The sequence below is a fragment of the Vicia villosa genome, unplaced genomic scaffold (assembly GCF_029867415.1).
Source record: "Vicia villosa cultivar HV-30 ecotype Madison, WI unplaced genomic scaffold, Vvil1.0 ctg.000878F_1_1, whole genome shotgun sequence".
NCBI lineage: Eukaryota > Viridiplantae > Streptophyta > Magnoliopsida > Fabales > Fabaceae > Vicia > Vicia villosa.
In genome coordinates, this window is record NW_026705395.1 from 158,327 (window position 1) to 179,834 (window position 21,508).

The 21,508-nt window shown below is 37.6% G+C and overlaps 3 protein-coding genes across 3 annotated transcripts; all 3 read left to right on the forward strand.

The window, feature by feature from the left end:
- Window positions 1-2,005: 2,005 nt before the first annotated feature.
- On the forward strand, window positions 2,006-4,009 carry LOC131631860 (uncharacterized). The gene is made up of 2 exons (XM_058902632.1): window positions 2,006-2,911; window positions 3,119-4,009. Exons 1-2 carry the CDS (start codon window positions 2,006-2,008, stop codon window positions 4,007-4,009), a joined length of 1,797 nt encoding a protein of 598 aa, XP_058758615.1.
- Window positions 4,010-7,411: 3,402 nt separating this feature from the next.
- LOC131631865 (uncharacterized) lies at window positions 7,412-8,674 on the forward strand. The gene has a single exon (XM_058902638.1). The coding sequence runs from the start codon at window positions 7,579-7,581 to the stop codon at window positions 8,437-8,439; it is 861 nt and encodes a 286-aa protein (XP_058758621.1). The 5' UTR covers window positions 7,412-7,578; the 3' UTR covers window positions 8,440-8,674.
- A 3,228-nt stretch (window positions 8,675-11,902) lies between these two features.
- LOC131631861 (uncharacterized) lies at window positions 11,903-16,986 on the forward strand. The gene is made up of 5 exons (XM_058902633.1): window positions 11,903-12,035; window positions 12,147-12,290; window positions 13,131-13,330; window positions 15,100-15,903; window positions 15,979-16,986. Exons 1-5 carry the CDS (start codon window positions 11,903-11,905, stop codon window positions 16,984-16,986), a joined length of 2,289 nt encoding a protein of 762 aa, XP_058758616.1.
- Window positions 16,987-21,508: the final 4,522 nt, after the last annotated feature.

Here is a 21,508-nt window from a genome sequence, read left to right on the forward strand (position 1 = left end):
GGAGTCCATAAATGTTGTGGTTGATGATGTCCACAATCAAGCTGATGTCACAAAAGATGTCGGAACATTCTGGGATATCACAGCTGAAGGATCTACAAGAGAAGATGATTGCAGTCCTACTATCACAGAGTCTGAGACTGAACCTCCTAACAAGGGTCCATCTATAAGAGTTCAAAAAGATCATCCTAGTGAACTTATTATAGGAGATCTCAACAGTGGAGTTACTACAAGGTCAAGAGAACTAGCTTCAAACTCTTGTTTTGTGTCAAAAATTGAACCTAAGAATGTTAAGGAAGCATTAACAGATAAGTTCTGGATTAATGCCATGCAGGAAGAATTAGGTCAATTTGAAAGGAATGAAGTATGGGAGCTGGTACCAAGACCTAAAGGTACTAATGTCATTGGAACAAAATGGGTTTACAAGAACAAGTCAGATGAACTGGGAACTGTTATCCGAAACAAAGCAAGGCTAGTTGCTCAAGGATACACTCAAGTTGAAGGAATTGACTTTGATGAAACCTTTGCTCCTGTTGCTAGACTTGAGTCAATTAGATTACTGCTAGGAGTTGCTTGTATTCTAAAATTCAAATTATACCAGATGGATGTGAAGAGTGCCTTTTTGAATGGATACTTGAATGAGGAAGTTTATGTGGAGCAACCTAAAGGTTTTGCTGATCCAAACCATCCTGACTATGTGTACAAACTAAGAAAAGCTCTTTATGGCCTGAAACAAGCCCCTAGAGCTTGGTATGAGAGACTAACTGAGTTTCTTACTAGTAATGGATACAGGAAAGGAGGGATAGATAAAACTCTTTTTGTTAAAGATGAAGGAGGGAAGATCCTGATTGCTCAAATCTATGTGGATGATATTGTGTTTGGTGGGATGTCAGACAAGATGACTAGACATTTTATTGATCAGATGCAATCATAATTTGAAATGAGCCTAGTTGGAGAATTAACTTATTTTCTTGGGCTGCAAGTTAAACAGATGGAAGACTCAATATTTCTCTCTCAGAGTAAGTATGCTAAAAACATTGTTAAAAAATTTGGAATGGAAAATGCTACTCACAAAAGAACACCAGCTCCTACTCACTTAAAATTGTCCAAAGATGAAAAGGGAACCAGTGTTGATCAAAGTTTATACAGAAGCATGATAGGAAGCCTGTTGTATCTCACAGCCAGTAGACCTGATATTGCTTTTGCTGTTGGGGTGTGTGCTAGGTATCAAGCAGATCCCAAGATCAGTCATATCAACCAAGTCAAGAGGATCCTGAAATATGTGAATGGTACTTGTGAGTATGGAATGCTCTACTCTCATGGGTGTGAACCTATTCTCACTGGATATTGTGATGCAGATTGGGCTGGAAGTGCTGATGACAGAAAAAGTACTTCAGGAGGATGTTTCTTCTTGGGGAATAATCTTATTTCATGGTTCAGCAAGAAACAATATTGTGTGTCTTTATCCACGGCAGAGGCAGAATACATTGCAGTAGGAAGTAGTTGCTCTCAGCTTTTTTGGATGAAACAAATGTTAACAGAATACAATGTCACACAAGATGTCATGACATTATATTGTGACAACTTAAGTGCCATTAACATTTCAAAGAATCCCATTCAGCATAGAAGGACCAAGCACATTGATATTAGACACCATTACATTAGAGATCTTGTTGAGGATAAAATAATTGCCTTGGAACATGTTGCTACAAATCTTCAACTGGCTGACATTTTCACAAAAGCTTTGGATGCAAATCAATTTGAAAATCTAAGAAGTAAACTAGGCATTTGTCTTTGTGAAGGATTATAGCAATTAATTGGGTGTGGGGCCAACATTATTTCTCTCTCCAAATATTTGATATCATTACACATTAAAGTGTATTTTCCCCCCCTTTTACAATTTGCTCAAACGGTTTCCATTCCCCCAAAACCTATCCTCCACACTCACACTATCTCTCTGTGTTTCTGCATTCACAAACCTTTACCCAGCCTTTCATTTTCTCTCATCATGTCTCAGAGTTCTCCCTCAAAGAAATCGTCTCCTTCCTCTGAAACAGCATCAGGATCTAGGGCACCCAATGTGGTGAGTGATCAAGATGTTGTGTTGAATGTTGTGCCATTGAACTCTGTTCCTGCTACCGATCCTGTTCGTAATCCTCCAAGAAAGATGCATGCAAGAAAATCAACTGGTGGATCTGTTCCAGAAACTTTTTCTGCTCAAGGTAGAGAGGGCTCTGCTTATGTTCACAATGCGATCGCAGATATTGTCACAAGAATCTTGAATGAAGGGCACCAAGTTGATGGAATATCTGTTCCTCTAGCCCAAATTCCTGCCTCTGAGAACAGCAAAGATGATCAAGATGGTCAAGATGATGCTAGCAAAGATCAGGGTGATGTTGAGACATCTGTTGACAACAATGATGAGAAGACCCCTGGTGCCAAAGATGTTGAGACATCTGAAGCTATCAATGTTGAAACATCTGGTACTAAAGATGCTGAGATTCTTGAACCTGAGAAAGCTGAAGAGGTTCCTGTTGCTCCTTCTAAAGAAACCCTTAATGAAGGCCCTACTGTGCATGATGTGGTGAATCTGGATGATCTGGATGATTCTATTGACATTGCTGATGATGAGCTCATCTCTAGCATCTCTCATAGAGTCAAGACTCGTAAGGGCAAACAGGTTTGTGATCAAGATTTTTCCAAACCTCAAGTTACTCCTCAAGTTACTCCTCAAAAGAAGGTCACTATAAAGAAGATCAAGAAGGTCCCTGCTGAACCTTCAACCACTGGGAGCAAGACTGCAGTGAAGAAGAGGAAGGAAAGAAGTGTTTCTGCCCCTGAAGATGATGTCTTAAGTGATGTCCCTGACATCCCATCAAAGAAGAAGATTGCTGTCACAAAATCCTCCACAAAGGTTCGTGATGTTCCTCTGGACAACATGTACTTGCACTATGCTTCAAATGCTATCCAGTGGAAGTTTGTTTATCAAAGAAGACTGGCTCTTGAAAGAGAATTAGCAAATGATGCTCTGGAATGTCAAGAGGTCATGAAGCTCATCAAGTCTGCAGGTTTGATTAAGACTGTCACTCATTTTTCAAAGTGTTATGAAATGCTTGTGAAGGAATTTATTGTGAACTTGTCTCAAGATTGTGGTGATGGAAGAACTGATGATTTTCATAAGGTGTATGTTAGAAGAAAGTGTACAGATTTTTCCCCTGCTGTTATCAACCTATATCTAGGTAGAGATGCTGAGGCTCAACCTGAGCTTGAAGTGACTGATAATGAGGTGTGCAAAGTAATCACTGGTGGTAAGGTTAAGAAGTGGCCTATAAAGAGCAAACTGTCTGCTAGTTCTCTTAATGTCAGGTATGCATTGCTACACAAAATTGGTGCTGCTAACTGGGTGCCTACCAATGACACTTCTACCATTGCTGTTGGCCTAGGAAGATTTATTTATGTTGTGGGAACCAAGACAAAATTTGACTATGGGACTTATATATTTGATCAAACTATGAGGCATGCTGGTACCTCTGCTACCAAGCTCCCTATTGCATTCCCATCCCTGATATGTGGGATAATCCTCAAGCAACACCCTGGAATTCTGAAAAGTAAAGATTCTGTATGTAAGAGGGAGAGTGCTTTGTCTTTTCACTACAAGCTGCTTCAGAGGTCTGATGACATGACATCTGCTGGGACATCACAACCCAGCAAGTCTGTGAACAAAGCCCTTCTTATTGCTGAGCTGAAAGAGACTTGTCAAGAGTTGGACAACATGAAGCTGAAACTTGAAAAGCTCATCCAAATTCTTGAGCAGTCTACAGATGATGACCTTGCTGGTGAGAGGGATGGTGACAATATGGATGAAGACAAAGGTGCTGAGGAAGAGGCTGAGGATGCTGAAGCTGAGGGTGCTGAAAGTGGGAGTAGTGATGCTGCTGAAGAGACTAGTAGCTCAAGTGATGACAATCCTGGTGGCTCTAGTGATGAAGACAATGATGGGTCTGATGATTAGCTCTGATTCTGATTGTGTTTTGGCTCCTTTTGTGGCTAAAAAGGGGGAGTAATGGTGTGGTGGTTGTTTTGTTGTTAATGGTGGTTGTTTTGTTGTTTTGATGGTCTTTTGGTTTTTCTTGTTGGCTGATGGACATGGTTGTTTTTTTGTTGTTTTCTTTATTTTGGGTGTTCCCTGGTTCTCCCTGACAATGACAAGTGGTTTTTGTAACAGTTGATTAAGTAGATGTTCTCTGGTTTTCTGGTGATTAATCAAGATGCTGTTGTTTGCTTACAGAATTTATTTTTCTGTTGTTGGCTGTTGTGTATGCTCTGATATCTGTTTGGTTACATCTATTAGTGTTTTAGCCAAAAATTTGCCAAAGGGGGAGTTTGTAGATGTTGTTGATTGGCTGTAATTTTTGGTAAAACTCATTGTGTTTCTATCTTGTCAAATCTGGTGTCATGACATGCTTTCTACTGTTGTGAAGTTTTTCTTATGTAGGCCTTTACCTGATGTCAAGGCCGATGTCATGACATTTGCAGCTGTTACGTTCTTTTCTGTTTCTATTTATGGTTATGTGATCTGATAAGATTCCTGCGCTTTTTTTGGAAATGTTGGATTCTGATCTGATTCAAGAACGTCTTTGATGGTTATTATTTTTAGTCCCTTGATTTATGGAAATTAGTTTTATTAGGTTTAAAACTAATTTGGATCCAAGGCCCAGCTGCTGCGTTTTTCTGACGGCTATTTATTTTACGAAGAAGCTGCAGACCAGATTAGGGTTTTTGATTGAGAAGCTTTAGGAGTTCTGTGTTTTAAGTTTTTGTGTTCTAGTCTTCTTGTAAGCCAAACAATCATCATAATGATTGTCTTGGTCTAGGTGTTTTGATTTGAGTTGTAAGAAGTACTCAAAGCTTTTAAGCAAGAGTACTATTGTACTTGATCAAAGCTTTTAAGCAAGATCAAGTTGTGTCTTTGAAGTGTGTCTTCTCTTGTTATTCGTTGACTGTTTTTCATCACTGCTGTGATTGAGGGGGAGTGAGTAGGATCTCTGATCTAAGTTGTTTAGATTGAAGTTGCATTGGGTAGATATTAAGTGAAAGGAGTAATCTTGATCTGTATTACCTTTAATTTATATTACTTATAGTGGACTTCCTCCCTGGCTTGGTAGCCCCCAGATGTAGGTGTGTTTGCACCGAACTGGGTTAACAACTTTCCTGTGTTGTTATTCTGTTTACTTCTTTTTCATTTGTTTAAAAGCATTCAGATAGTAATGTCGTGACATCCTGTACAACATCGCGTGTCTGAGTCCAGAATTTCATTTGGCATGAAGAAAAAGCTCTATTTTAGTTTTTGAAGACTATATAGTGAAAATTTCCATAACACTTCTTGAGATCATCCTTGTTAAAAGCTCTATTGGTTCATGATCATCATAGTTAATATCTCTTTTGGTACTTGAGTTTATCCTGGTGTAAAGGCTTAGTAAGTTCTAAATCAACTTGATAAAAATACTATATCAGTTTGTTGTCAACTTGTGTAAAACCCCAGCTAGGTTTGGAGGATAGCCTACTTAAAACTTCGACTTGGTTTGCAATCATCTCGAGGAAAATCTCAGTTTGGTTGGAAAACTAACCGCTACAAGGCATTAATCGTTGTTTGGTTAGAAGTTAGCTTGAAAACTTCAGTTTCTTGTATAAGGAGTTTGTTGGTAAATCTTTTTAAAAGTTCTCAAGTTTAGTGGATACTCCCAAGGATAATTCTTAGAGTTAAGAAAAGGTCATCTTGGTCGAACATTTGTAATTTTGTTGTGTTCATTCTTTTCCCTGTCTCTTTTACTTTTCAATAATTTTCTTGCCTTTGGTTTTCTGGTGCCTATTTACTCGTTATATTATAAAAAAATTTCAAAATTTGATTTCTCAAATGATTTTATTTTAAATCAATTTTTTTTTGAAATCTCCACAATTCACTCTCTCTTATGTATGGAGTAAGATGTCCAACACCACTTTATGTTGCACCATCAACCTACTTGTATTTTCCACCTTTATTACAACTAAATATTATTTTGTTACTTCTTTTACTTTATGTCTGATTCCAACCTACTTAATCCACCTTATTACATTTGCTTGTGTATCAAATTTTTTCGAGTTGAGAATGGTTATGTAATATCAATTCATATATAATTTTTATTTCATTTTATATGTAAATGGGTCTCCATTATTGTGAAACAAAAATAATAATTTTTTTGAAAAACATGTGCACCAAATAATACCAAATAACATGTGAAGATTATAATACCAAATAACATTTATTTTAGTAACCCAATACACATATATATTATCGAAATACATGATTGTAGATTATTCGATAAAAGAAAATTATGTATTAGAATATCTTAGAAAAAGTTATTCGCTGCATAATGGTAGGGATGTGAAATGCTTCAATTTCAAAAAACTTAATTATGATGGTAAAAAAAGTTATTCGCTGCATAATGGTAGGGATGTGAAATGCTTCAATTTCAAAAAAACTTAATTATGATGGTAAAAATTGATTAGTAAAATTATTTGATTAAAGAAGATTAAAAAGGGTAGAATTTGAAATTTTAAATAATATAAAGATGAAAATAATAGTAGGAGTATGTTGTAAAATTTCTCTAATATGTTGTTGATACTAAGTGGGCATGGACTATTATAAATTTATAGATTAAAATACAGATATTTAAATATTTATAAATATTAACATTTTATTAAAAGTTATTGTAATACTATTTTAGTGTTTAATACTTGTTTCTTTTTATTTAAATAGACTATATACTTCTTTATTTTCTTCATTAATAATTATAATTAAGAATAAAATGTACGAATGGCAAATTTTTTTTATTAAACTTTTACATTCGGAGCGTATTAGAGAGAGATAATGGAATTGTAAGTTTTTTATTAATATATTATTAATTGTGCAGTGATATATTATTAATTTTTTATATAGAAATTTATTAGGTACTTCTTTTTTATGTTTTAAAATAAATTAGCAATAATAATTTTAATATTTAAAAATGATGAAAGTAATAATTTTATAGGGAATTTTCTCAAAAAAATAGTTTAATATAGTATATAAACTATTTTAATGAATTATTCATAATTAGGAATAAATTTAAGACGATTGACCAAATAGGTTCTCAACAATAAACAATCACTCAATAATACTATAAATACATTTTTTTCCTTTTTGTTTTTTTTTTGGTAAAACATTGAACATGGAATCTAAATAAAACTCATAAAATTTGAAATTTACATTGAACATTTGAATATAAAGTTACCTATTTCTTACACATTAATGACAGAAATACCCACCTAATACTCTTCTAGTGTTTATTTATACCCATTAGAAAAAACACACTCATACACTCAAACCCTTTCAGTTACTGAACGATGATACAATGCTTAACATCCATCCCTACTTTTTCACGAATCTTATGAATCTGATTCCACAATCACAAGGGAATCTTCACCAAAGTCACTACTATTCTCAGTTTCACCGATTCTTTTTTATCCTATAACGTTTAAACAATTTTACATTTTTTTTCTCATATAATGATAGGCCAGTTTCAGCTCTTGCAGAAGATCCCTCCAAATTACGCCGCTTCGTCGCACCGCCAACCACCTCACTTGCCGCAAAATTCGGCCGTGTTATCTCGACCTCCAAAATTCAATGGCCATCAGCCGTGTCTAGTGAATTACACAAATCGGGTTAAATGGAACGGACACAAACCCAAGAGACGCAATGACAAACGCTGTGTAAACTCTAACGATACATCGGAGACAAACCGATTCACTGGAAAGGTTCGGAAATTTCACTTTCCAAAGAGGAGGTTTACCAGCGGCGGACGTATGTCCGCTCCGTTCGCGCCGTGCAATACAACGTCGTTCATAATCCGTGCGAAGAAGTCTGGCGGTATAGCTTCTCTGGTCTCTCCTTGTGCGAGGACTCCAGCAATCTTGACAACCCCGATACTGTCTCCGTCGACAGAGGTGGTTGTAGAGATGGCAAAGGAAAAGTGGGGAGTTGACGGATATGGCACGATGAATGGCTTAATTCGTGTTCGGTCAAGGAAAGAAAGTTCTAACGAAACAGAAAACAATGACAGGGAACAATTTGAAGTTGAGAAGACATTGAACACTCACTTGAGAAGATTTGAGATGATATGTCCAAGTGAGTATAGTTTAGAGAATAGGGTTGACGAACAGGAATTAAAAATTTCTCGTCTTGAAGAACATAATTTAACTCTTAAAGAAAGAGTTTTTCTCATTGAAAGGGAATTGGATGAGTTGAGACGACGTGTTTTATGCTTGGAGATGGAGGGAATTAGATTGCAGGATTTCAATAGGGAAGATGTTTGCCAGGATAAAAGTGTCGGTGATGATGGCAAGAGTGATGACAAGGGTGATTGTTAAACTCACACTGTCAATTAAATGTATACCGATTGTCTCTTGTGGGAAGGGTTTAATGGATTTTGCAATTGACTATTGATAGTTTAGTGGAGCATAGTCTTATTTAGTTATTGTTGTTGATTTGAACTTAACTCTAAAGTTGTATTGTATCTTGGGGTTTAGTTAATTTGCACTTCAAATTAACATTGAATAAGAATTCAAAAATGATTTGTAATATCTCGTTAAACCCTTGGTTTGAACTTATACCTGTTTGTTTGTTTCAAAATCCCTATGTTTGTCTCTATATCATTTCATCTATCTCTCATTTTATTTTACCTTTTTTTCATTTGATTTTCACTTCTCTCATGAAAACATGTTAGAGAAAGTTGTTGGTGCACAAGAATAAAGATGATAACAAAGAGAATAAATATTGTATATTCTACTACTTGTGTTGTTAATAAATGATAGCTACTACAAGGCTATTTATACAAAAGAAAATTTGTCACATCAGCCCTAATGGACTAAACTTAGTGAACAAGTTTAAGGTACAAACAGTATAATACTACAAAATACTAAAGTACCCTTACTAACTAAATAGTTAAGCTAAAGGATCCAGAAGGTAGAACTTCTAGTCAACACTATCTTTTGAGTAACCATCAGAAGATCAGCCCACATCAGAACTTCTGATGCTCATCTTCTGAATATGAATTACTCTTCAATACCATCCCTTAATTCATATCTGTAGATGTTGTTGATTGGCTGTAATTTTTGGTAAAACTCATTGTGATATTATCATGTCAAAACTGATGTCATGACATGCATTCTACTGTAGTGAAATCTTTATTTGTGCAGACCTTTACCTGATGTCAAGGCCGATGTCATGACATCCGTAGCTGTTACATCTTATTCTGTTACTAATTCTGTTTGTGTGATCTGTTAAGATCCTATGCGCCTTACTTGGAAATATTGGACTGCGCCTTACTTGGAAATATTAGATTATGATCTACTTGATCTTTTCAAGGACGTCTTTAATTGCTCTTATTTTGGTTCCTTGATTTGTGGAAATTAGTTTAATTAGGTTAAAGACTAATTTGGATCCAATGTCCAGTTGCTGCGTTTTGAAGGCTATATATATTATGAAGAAGCTGCAGCCCGTGTACAGTTTTTAAAAGAGAAGTTTTAAGAGGTTTTCGTTTTTAAGGTTTTTAAGTTCTAGCTTTCTTGTGAGCCAAACAATCATCATGATGATTGTCTTGGTCTAGGTGTTTTTGTTTGAGTTGTAAGAGGTACTTGAAGCTTTTAAGCAAGAGTATCATTGTACTTGATTGAAGCTTTTAAGCAAGATCAAGTTGTGTCCTTGAAGTGTGTCTTCTATTCATATTCGTTGAGTGTTATTCATCACTGCTGTGATTGAGGGGGAGTGAGTGGAATCTCTGATCTAAGTAGTATTAGGTTGAAGTTGCATTGGGTAGATATTAAGTGAAAGGTGTAATCTTGAACTGTATTACTCTAAATTGATACTACTTATAGTGGACTTCCTCCCTGGCTTGGTAGCCCCCAGATGTAGGTGTGTTTGCACCGAACTGGGTTAACAACTCTCTTGTGTTGTTTGTTATTTGTTTGTTTCTTTCTTGTTCATTGGTTTAAAATTATTCAGATAGTAGTGTCGTGACATCCTATTCGACATCACGTATCTGACTCCAGAATTTAAATTGGCATCAGAGCAGGCACCCTGCCTGTTTTTCTTACTGGGTGAGATCTAGGGACAGCACTTTCTGGTACTATGGACAAGGAAGGTGGTGGATTTGTGAACAGACCACCCATTCTGGATGGATCTAATTATGATTATTGGAAACCTCGTATGGTGGCTTTTCTGAAATCCTTGGATAGTAAAGCATGGAGAGCTGCAAACAAAGGATGGGAACATCCTGTCACTACTAGAAAAGATGGCAAGTCATCCCTCAAACCTGAGGAAGAATGGAGCAAAGATGAGGAGGAGCTGGCTCTTGGCAACTCTAAAGCTTTAAATGCTCTATTCAATGGAAATGATAGGAATATATTCAGACTAGTACACCATTGTGAACTAGCCAAAGATGTTTGGGATACCCTCAGAACTACTCATGAAGGCACCTCCAAAGTTAAGATGTCAAGACTTCAGTTGCTAACTACAAAGTTTGAGAATCTAAGGATGAAAGATGATGAAAGTATTCATGAGTTTCACATGAATATACTTGAAATTGCTAATACCTCAGGAGCTTTAGGAGAAAAAATGTCTGATGAAAAGCTAGTGAGAAAGATCCTTAGATCCTTGCCGAAGAGATTTAATATGAAAGTCACAGCTATAGAAGAGGCACAGGATATCAGCAATATGAAGGTAGAAGAATTAATTGGATCTCTTCAAACCTTTGAGATGGGGATCAGTGACAATACTGAAAAGAAGAATAAAAGTCTAGCTTTTGTGTCCAACTCTCAAGAAGAAGTAGAGGAAGGTACAGAAGAAAATCTATCTGAATCTATAGCCATGCTTGGAAGACAATTTAACAAGATTATGAGAAGAATGGATCAGAAGTCAAGACCAAATGTCAAGAACATCTCATCTGACACTAACAGATCCTATGACTCTAACAGAAAGGTAAAACCTGAAGAAAAGTACAATCAAAGCAAAGGAATTCAGTGTCATGGATGTGAAGGATATGGACATATTAGAGCTGAATGTCCCACTTATCTCAAGAAACAAAAGAAAGGACTGTCAGTCTCCTGGTCTGATGAAGATTCTGAGAGTGATTTTGAAGAAGAATCTGCCAAACATGTCAGAGCCCTTACTGGTGTTTGTGTCTCTGATGAAGATTCTAGTGAAGATGAGCTAACCTTTGAAGAATTGGCAGCATCTTACAGGAAGCTATGTATCAGAAGTGTTGAAGTCTGTCAACAAGGTGAAAAGCAGAAGAAATACATAGTCTAGTTGGAGGCTGATAACACAGGGCTTCGTGAAACTATATCTGGTCTAAACAGTGAAGTTACCATGCTAACATCCAAACTTGATCAGATGTCAAAATCTGTCAAAATGTTAAACAGTGGTTCTGATATGTTGGAAGAGATTTTACAGATTGGAAAGGGTTCAGGAGATATGTCTGGTATAGGATTTGTTGGTGCAAAGAAACATCCTCAAGCTAGTAGTAATGCTAAACCAGAATCTAAGATGTTGAACCTAATGTCAAAACATGTGACTCAACATCATGACAAAAGTAAAATGAAGAGGAAATTTCAAAGATGGAGATGCCATTACTGTGGTAGATTTGGACACATTAAGCCCTTCTGTTTCAGATTATATGGATACCCAGACCAAGCTCCATACTACAGACCCAAGCAGATCATGCCCATCAAGAAGCAACAGTGGACACCTAAAAATATGGCTTTAATAGCTCATACATCTCTCAGAGTATCAACCAAAGAAGATTGGTATTTTGACAGTGGATGTTCCAGACACATGACTGGAATCAAGAATCTATTAGTAGATATCAAAAACCATTCAACTAGCTATGTAACTTTTGGTGATGGAGCTAAAGGAGAAATCAAAGGGGTTGGAAAACTAGACTGCTCAGGAGTTCCAAATCTGGAAGGTGTCTTGTTGGTCAAAGGCTTGACTGCTAATCTCATAAGCATTAGTCAACTTTGTGACCAAGGATACCAAGTTAACTTCACTAAAGCTGAGTGTGTGGTTACTAATGAAGGAAAGGAAGTGGTAATGAGGGGAGTCAGATCCAAAGATAACTGTTACTTGTGGGTTTCTCATGAATCTAGCTACTCAACTGTATGTTCTAAAAAAGAAGAAGCAAAGTTGTGGCATCAAAGACTTGGTCACCTTCATCTAAGAGGTATGAAAATGATTATTTCTATGGAAGCTGTGAGAGGAATTCCCAAGTTACAAATTGATGAAGGAAGAATATGTGGTGAATGTCAGGTAGGAAAACAAACCAGGATGTCACATCCAAAGGTTAGACATCTGACTACTTCCAGGGTTCTAGAACTGCTTCATATGGACTTGATGGGACCTATGCAAATGGAAAGTCTTGGTGGAAAGAAATATGCTTATGTGGTTGTGGACGACTACTCCAGATACACTTGGATAAACTTCATCAGAGAGAAGTCAGATGTGTTTGATGTATTCAAAGACCTGTGTCAAAGAATTCAAAGGGAAAAGGAAAATGATGGTGTGAGAATCAGAAGTGATCATGGAAAGGAATTTGAGAATCAAAAGTTTGCTGATTTCTGCTCCTCTGAAGGGATACACCATGAATTTTCATCTCCTATTACTCCACAGCAAAATTGGGTTGTTGAAAGGATAAATAGAACCATTCAATAATCATCCAGAGCTATGATTCATGCTAAGAAACTCCCTATTTATTTCTGGGCTGAAGCCATGAATACTGCCTGTTATGTTCATAATAGAGTTACCTTAAGGAAGGGAACCTCTACCACTTTGTATGAGATCTGGAAGGGAAGAAAACCCACTGTCAAATACTTCCATGTGTTTGGTAGTAAGTGTTACATTCTTGCTGATAGAGATCACAAAAGGAAGATGGATTCCAAGAGTGATGAAGGGATTTTTCTGGGCTACTCTACAAACAACAGAGCCTATAGAGTTTTCAACTCAAGAACCAGAATAATCATGGAATCCATAAATGTAGTGGTTGATGATGTTCACAAACAAGCAGATGTCACAGATGATGTTGGAACATTCTGGGAACCCGCAGCTGAAGGATCTAAGAAAGAAGATGATTGCAGTCCTACTGTTACAGAAGCTGAAGCTGAACCCTCTAACAAAGGACCCTCTATAAGAGTTCAAAAAGATCATCCTAGTGAACTTATTATAGGAGATCCCAACAGTGGAGTTGTTACAAGGTCAAGAGAACAGGTCTCAAACTCCTGTTTTGTATCAAAAATTGAACCCAAGAATGTTAAGGAAGCATTGACAGATGAGTTTTGGATTAATGCTATGCAAGAAGAACTAGGCCAGTTTGAAAGGAATGAAGTATGGGAGCTGGTTCCAAGACCTAAAGGTACAAATGTCATTGGAACAAAATGGGTTTACAAGAATAAGTCAGATGAACTGGGAACTATTATCAGAAACAAAGCAAGGCTAGTTGCTCAAGGATACACTCAAGTTGAAGGAATTGACTTTGATGAAACTTTTGCTCCTGTTGCTAGACTTGAGTCAATTAGATTGTTGTTAGGAGTTGCTTGTATTCTAAAATTCAAACTATACCAGATGGATGTGAAAAGTGCTTTCTTAAATGGATACTTGAGTGAGGAAGTTTATGTGGAACAACCTAAAGGCTTTGCTGATCCAAACCATCCTGATCATGTGTACAAACTAAGAAAAGCTCTTTATGGCCTGAAACAAGCTCCTAGAGCTTGGTATGAGAGACTAACTGAGTTTCTTACTAGTAATGGTTACAGGAAAGGAGGGATAGATAAAACTCTTTTTGTTAAAGATGAAGGAGGAAAGATCCTGATTGCTCAAATCTATGTGGATGATATTGTGTTTGGTGGGATGTCAAACAAGATGATTAGACATTTTGTTGATTAGATGCAATCATAATTTGAAATAAGTCTAGTTGGAGAATTAACTTACTTTCTTGGGCTGCAAGTTAAACAGATGGAAGACTCAATTTTTCTCTCTCAGAGCAAGTATGCCAAAAAGATTGTAAAAAATTTGGGATGGAAAATGCTAGTCACAAAAGAACACCTGCACCTACTCATTTAAAATTGTCCAAAGATGAAAAGGGCACTAATGTTGATCAAAGTTTGTATAGAAGCATGATAGGAAGTCTGCTGTATCTCACAGCTAGTAGGCCTGATATTGCTTTTGCTGTTGGGGTGTGTGCTAGATATCAAGCAGAACCCAAGATCAGTCACATAAATCAAGTCAAGAGGATTTTGAAATATGTGAATGGCACTTGTGAGTATGGTATGCTCTACTCTCATGGGTGTGAACCAATTCTCACTGGATATTGTGATGCAGATTGGGCTGGAAGTGCTGATGACAGAAAAAGTACGTCAGGAGGATGTTTCTTCTTGGGGAATAACCTTATCTCATGGTTCAGCAAGAAACAAAATTGTGTATCCCTATCCACTGCAGAGGCAGAATACATTGCAGCAGGAAGTAGTTGTTCTCAGCTTCTTTGGATGAAACAAATGTTAACAGAATATAATGTCACACAAGATGTCATGACATTATATTGTGACAACCTAAGTGCCATTAATATTTCAAAGAATCCTATCCAGCATAGTAGGACCAAGCACATTGATATTATGCATCACTTCATAAGAGATCTTGTTGAAGATAAAGTAATCGCCTTGGAACATGTTGCTACTAACCTTCAACTGGCTGATATTTTCACAAAAGCTTTGGATGCTAATCAATTTGAAAATTTGAGAAGTAAGCTAGGTATTTGTCTTTGTGAGGAATTATAGCAATTAACCGTTTGTGGGGCCAATAGTATTCTATTCTCCAAATATTTGTTATCATTGCATATTAAAGTGTATTTTCCCCCTAACTTTCACTCCTTCCAAACGGTCCCTATTCCCACAAATCCTATTTTCTGCATTCACTCTACCTCACCGATTTTCTGCATTAAAAAACCCTTCCCCATCGTTTCATTCCTTCTCAGCATGTCTCAGATTTCTCCTTCAAAGAAGACGACTTCCCGCTCTAAAACAGTATCCGATTCTAGGGCACCAAATATGGTGAGTGATCAGGATGTTGTGATGGATGTTGTGCCCTTGAACACGGTTCCGGCTACTGATCATGTTAGTAGTATACCAAGAAAGATGCATGCGCGAAAATCGACTGGTGGGTCCGTTCCAGAAACTTTTTCTGCTAGGGATAAAGAGGGTTCTGCATATGTCCACAATGCGATCGCAGGTCTTGTCACGAGAATCTTGAATGAAGGTCACAAGGTAGAAGGAATATCTGTTCCTTTAGCCCAAGCTTCTGCTCCTAAGAACAGCAAAGACGATCAAGTTGATGCTAGCAAAGATCATGTTGATGTTGAGACATCTGAAGCTAACAATGTTGAGACTTCTGATGCTAAAGATGTTGAAACATCTGGAGCTAAAGATGCTGAGATTCTTGAAACAGAGAAAGCTGAAGAGGTCACTGCTACTTCTCCTAAAGAGAAGCTTACTCGCCCTATTGACAGTGTAAATGATGTGGTGGATCTGGATAATCTAGATGATCCTATTGACATTGCTGATGATGACCTCATCTCTAGCATTTCTAACAGAGTCAAGGCTCGAAGGGGACAGCAGGTTGATGATCAACATCTTCCCAAGACTAAAGTTGCTCCTCTAAAGAATGCCACCAAAGAAAAGATCAAGAAGTGGAAAGAAAGAAGTGTTTCTGACTCAGAGGACAATGTCCTAAGTGATGTCCCTGACATCCCTTCAAAGAAGAAGATTGCTGTCACCAAATCCTCCACAAAGGTTCGTGATGCTCCCTTAGACAACATTTATTTGCACTATGCTTCAAATGCTATCTAGTGGAAGTTTGTTTATCAGAGAAGACTGGATCTGGAAAGAGAGCTTGCAAATGATGCTCTGGAATGTCAAGAGGTCATGAAGCTCATCAAATCTGCAGGTTTGCTTAAAACTGTTACTCATCTTTCTAAATGCTATGAAATGCTCGTGAAGGAGTTTATAGTAAATTTGTCTCAAGATTGTGCTGATGGGAAAGCTGAGGATTTTCATAAGGTGTATGTTAGAAGAAAATGTATAGATTTCTCCCCAACTGTTGTCAACCTCTATCGAGGTAGGGATGATGAGGCTCAACCTGAGCTTGAAGTGACTGACAATGAGGTGTGCAAAGTTATCACTGGTGGTAAGGTTAAGAAATGGCTCATAAAGAGTAAATTGTCTGCTAGTCTTCTTAATGTCAGGTATGCTTTGCTGCACAAAATTGGTGCTGCTAACTGGGTGCTTACCAATCACACTTCTACCATTGTTGTTGACCTAGGTAGATTCATATATGTTGTGGGAACCAAGACAAAGTTTGATTATGGAACTTACATATTTGATCAAACTATGAGGCATGTTGGTACCTCTGCTACCAAGCTACCCATTGCTTTTCCATCCCTGATATGTGGGATAATCCTCAAGCAATACCCTGGAATTCTGAAAGCTAAAGACTCTGTGTGTAAGAGGGAGAGTGCTTTGTCCTTCCACTATAAGCTGCTCCAAAGGTCAGATGACACAACATCTGCTGGGACATCACAAACCAGCAAATCTGTGAACAAATCCTCTCTTATTGCTGAGCTGAAAGAGACTTGTAAAGAGTTGGACAATAGGAAGATGAAGCTTGAAAAGCTCATTCAAAGACTTGAGCAGTCTGCAGATGATGATCATGCTGGTGGAAGTGATGGTGAAACTAATGATGAAGAAAATGGTGCTGATAGTGGTGATGATGATGAGGCTGAGGATAGTGAGGGTGCTGAAGAGACTGGGAGTAGTGATGCTGGTGAAGAGACTGGTGGCTCTAGTGATGAAGAGACTGGTGGATCTGACAATTAGCCCTACTTCATTTATGCTGTTTTCTCTTTTGACTGACTTGGTGTTTCTCTTTCTGTACTTTTGTTTTGGTTTGGCTTCCTTTTGTGGCTAAAACGGGGGAGTAATGGATATTTTCTGGTTTCTGGTCTCTTTGACAATGGATATTGGTATTCTGTAACAGATGTTTAAATAGCTGTTTTCTGGTTTTTCTGGTGATTAAACAAGCTGGTTGTTGTTTCCCTTTTGCTACAGAATTTATTTTTCTGTATTCTTGGTGTTGTGATCTGCTGCTTGTGCTATGATATTATATGGTTACATCTATTCTTGTTTTAGCCAAAAATTTGCCAAAGGGGGAGTTTGTAGATGTTGTTGATTGGCTGTAATTTTTCGTAAAACTCATTGTGATATTTGTCATACCCTAAAATTTACCCGATATAATTCGCATCTGTCCATTTATTAAGGGCGTTAAAAATTAGGAGCCATAGGGTTTAATATACCTATTATTAAACTCGTTCTCCTATAAAACTCCCGTATAAATTGGTTTAAAATAAATAGAGTGTGAACAGCAAATATTCAAGGTCCAATTCATTTTGGCCCATTTGTTTCTAGTCATTTACTCATTTTCTTTACAAATTTTCCATTTGTCTATTAAATAATATTACTATTATTAATAACTATTTGGATTATTTTTAGAATTATTATATAATTTTGTTTCTAAAATATAGGAGTTCAATTATAATCATTCTTATCATGTTTTTTATTAATCCTAATTATTAATATTATTGGTTAATTAGTTTTTTTTTACTGACTAATTAATTAACTAATTAATTGAAGTTAATTGGGGTTAGTGTTGATGTTGGCGTTTTTGTTTGTCTTTTGGGCCACAATGCAAAAACAAATAAAAAAATTCATTGGGCCTTATGGGTCATCAGGAGTCAGACCGGGTCAAACCCAACCCGGTTCCTATTCACCTTTCTTCTCCACGCAGAAACCCTACCTCCAACAGCGGCGCCGCTCCCCCACCATTCAAACCCTAACTTCAACCAAATCTCAATCCAGGCCCAAGGATCCAAACGCAGTCACAATCAAATCGGAAACAGAATCAAATCCCAAATAGATTGCAATCAAATCTCGGAATCAAATTATAACATAAATCAAAATAAAAGATTTTATTGAATCAAATCTTACAACGAATCAATTTACAAACTTAAAACTAAGTGAATCTAAGCTAATCTATATTTTCCTAATCAAACGAAACCCTAAGACTATAAATCAAAAAGAAGAAATCAGATGAAAGGAGGAGGTTTTATGAAAAAAAAACTTAGGCGCCGCCGCGAACTCGAACTCCTCGAAGCTTGAATCTCTGATCGGAACCTGCGAAGCACAGAGAAAGAAGGAGGAGATTAGGAGGAGTAGATCAGAAATTGGAGCTTACACAAAAGGTAAACATGAAATCACTTAGCTTAGTTTTGTGTGTTTGCGTGAGAAATTGATTGTTGTGACTGCTTTTGCTTTAAGATTTGATGCGGTTAGGGTTCTTAAGATAACAAAATTGGGGTTAGGGTTCTTGTGTTTGGGAGTTAGGGTTCATAGGTTATGTGTGTTTCTGGGTGTATCAATGAAGGTGAGGTCAGAAGAAGATGAAGATTGTAACAATCTTCATCTGGGTTCGTCTTTCTGGGTTCGGTTAGGAGGTGTGTCTGGGATGATGATGAATATTCTGAAGAATATTCATCGGACATTGGGTTTCTAGGGTGGTTCTGGGGACGGAATAGGGTTGCGGACGGTGGCCGGAGGTTGTCTTCTGGATTTTTGTTAGAGGATGAGGGAGAGAACGAGAGAGATCCAAGAGAGAGAAGAGGGTTAGAGAGAGAAAGAAGAGGCAGAAAAGAAAGGAAGAGTGGAGAGAATAAACGAATAACTCCCCCTAGACCGTCGGATTAACGACACGTGGCCTCCTGATGGCCGCCTGTTGGCACTTGGACGTTGATCCAGTGCGTATCCTTGCCATACATCCTAATTCAATAAACGCATGCAGACCGTTGATGAGAACCTCGAGCGAATCTTGACAGTCCACCACGCCTGAGAATACACCATGCACAACATACCTTCACCTCACTCAATAACACATGCGAGCCGTACGATTGTCTTGGATTCAGATCAAGATGATCCTAATTCTGTAGTGCACCATTAGCCATGCGCCTGCGCCACACTGGATCCAACGGATCCTTACCTCTAGTGGGCCAGGCCTCTTCTTATTAACACCTCCCAAATTCCTACCCTGAACATAGAGTACACCCCCTTCATAAATTAAAAAAATAATAATAACATTTAATTAATTAATTTTGTGAAATTTAAATTGTTTAATTATTTGGTCTCTCTTGATCATTTAATCCAATTTTCTCCTCGAACCGACTAAATCCATTAGTCGTAGTAGACGAGAAATAAGTTTTGATCATTTAATTTACTTATTAATAATATAATTGATTTTAATCTATTTATTAATAATATCATCGATTCCAGTTTAATTCTCTCCTCGACTCGACTAAATCTATTAGTCGCATTAGACGAGAGATAAAGCGATAAAACATTAATATTAATTCTCTTCTCGACCCGACTAAATCTATTAGTCGTATTAGACAAGAGATGAAAAATATTTATTCAAAACACATTTAATTTGCTGCCCGCGACGATCAATCTATCGATCTGAGTAACCAGCAATGCTCCTTAATCTGTTAGCTATATTGACCAAATCTATTGGTCATCGCATCTAACGGTGCCATATCAAATCAGGGTTGTACGCCGGAGTCTAAAACATTCAAACACTTCAAATCAAACTACGGATTTTTATCCTAGGCAACTCAAAATGCCTTTCAAAACAACGTCAAAATAATAATCAAATTCTAATTCTAAGGCGTACAATCCTGTGCCCGAACTACGTTGACTCTGATTCTCCATAAGGAGATACGTAGGCACTTGGTAACAAGGCGAGTCCCCCTCCCTAAAATCTCAATTTTTACCCTTTTCAATTCCTTAGCTATTAACCTTAACTTTTGGCCATAAACTGTAACCTTAGATTCAAAGCCAGTAGGAAAGGGTTGAGGGTGCCTAACACCTTCCCTCGACCTGATTATAATAACTTACCCCGATCTCTAAACTGCGTAGGGTTTCCTATTCGCCCTTCAGAATAGGTGGCGACTCAAAAAACCTTTAATTTTAGGGCAGGTTGCTACAGCTGGCGACTCTGCTGGGGATACACTATAGGTGAATTATTATGCTCCTAAGGCTTGAGAGGATTTAGGTTTGTGGTTTAGGTTTTGGCGAAACTTTTAGGGTTTGGCTAATTCGCCATTTTAGGGTTTAGGGTTTTTTATAAATATTTAAATTTTATTTATTTATTTATTTATTCGCAATTGCATTTATTTACAGCCATTTTATTTATTTACAGTAATTTAATTAAATATTTTGTTTATCTGAATATTTGTTATTTTACTACATCTTTTGGGATATTATAAATTGCGTTAAACCTAAGCGTGGGAATTATATTTAAGACCAGAGGGGAATTACATCGCCTACGAGTCTTATTATAATTCCACTCAGAGTGGGTTGAATATCCGGAAAGGTCTGATATGAGGCTTGACCTTGTTGAGGGTTGGACTTGGTATTTGGCTGATCTCTCTGGGAACCTACCCCTAAAACTCGAACCTCATGGATAAAATGAGTTGTTCTAAAATCCAAAGAGACAAAAAGTCCCGGCGGCTACGAACGACCCCATGAGACCTTCTAGAACATACCAATGGGAAGGGTAGGCACCCTAAGCCGCTACGTCGAACCTATGAACCTAGGGCTTATGTGCTTACGTGCTTATTATATATGCAATTTATATATTGCGAATGTCTTGCTTCTAACTTTTGCAGGTATTCCTACGCACTCCCTGGCCTGCAGGGACTCTAATTTCGAGACCATGTCCTTCCCACGAAGGACGCCTCCATTTACGCACGTTGATTGGCCTCACGATGGCTATGAGACTTAGTGACTGTCATGAACGGTCACCCCACGCTTGCATCTACGCACTCCCTAGCCTGTAGGGACTTTCCTTATATATCCTTGTATTCTTACAACTACGTGTCCTTCCCACAAAGGACATCTTCGTTTACGCACGTCAATTGGCCTCTCGATGGCCATGCGATCTAGTGACTGTCTCGAACGGTCACCCCGTGCTTGCTCCTACGCATCCCCTAGCCTATATGGATTCTATTTCTAAAATCGCATCCTTCGTACGAAGGACATCTTCACTAGCATACGTCAATTGGCCTCTCGATGTCCATGCGATTCAGTGACTGTCTTGAACGGTCACCCCGTGCTTGCTTCTACACACTCCCTAGCCCGTAGGGATTTTCTTTTACATCCATGTGTTTTCACAACGACGCGTCCTTCCCCGAAGGACAACTTCATTAGCATGCGTTCGATTGGCCTCTCGATGGCTATGAGATCTAGTGACTGTCTTGAACGGTCACTCCATGTTTGTTTCTGCACACCCCCT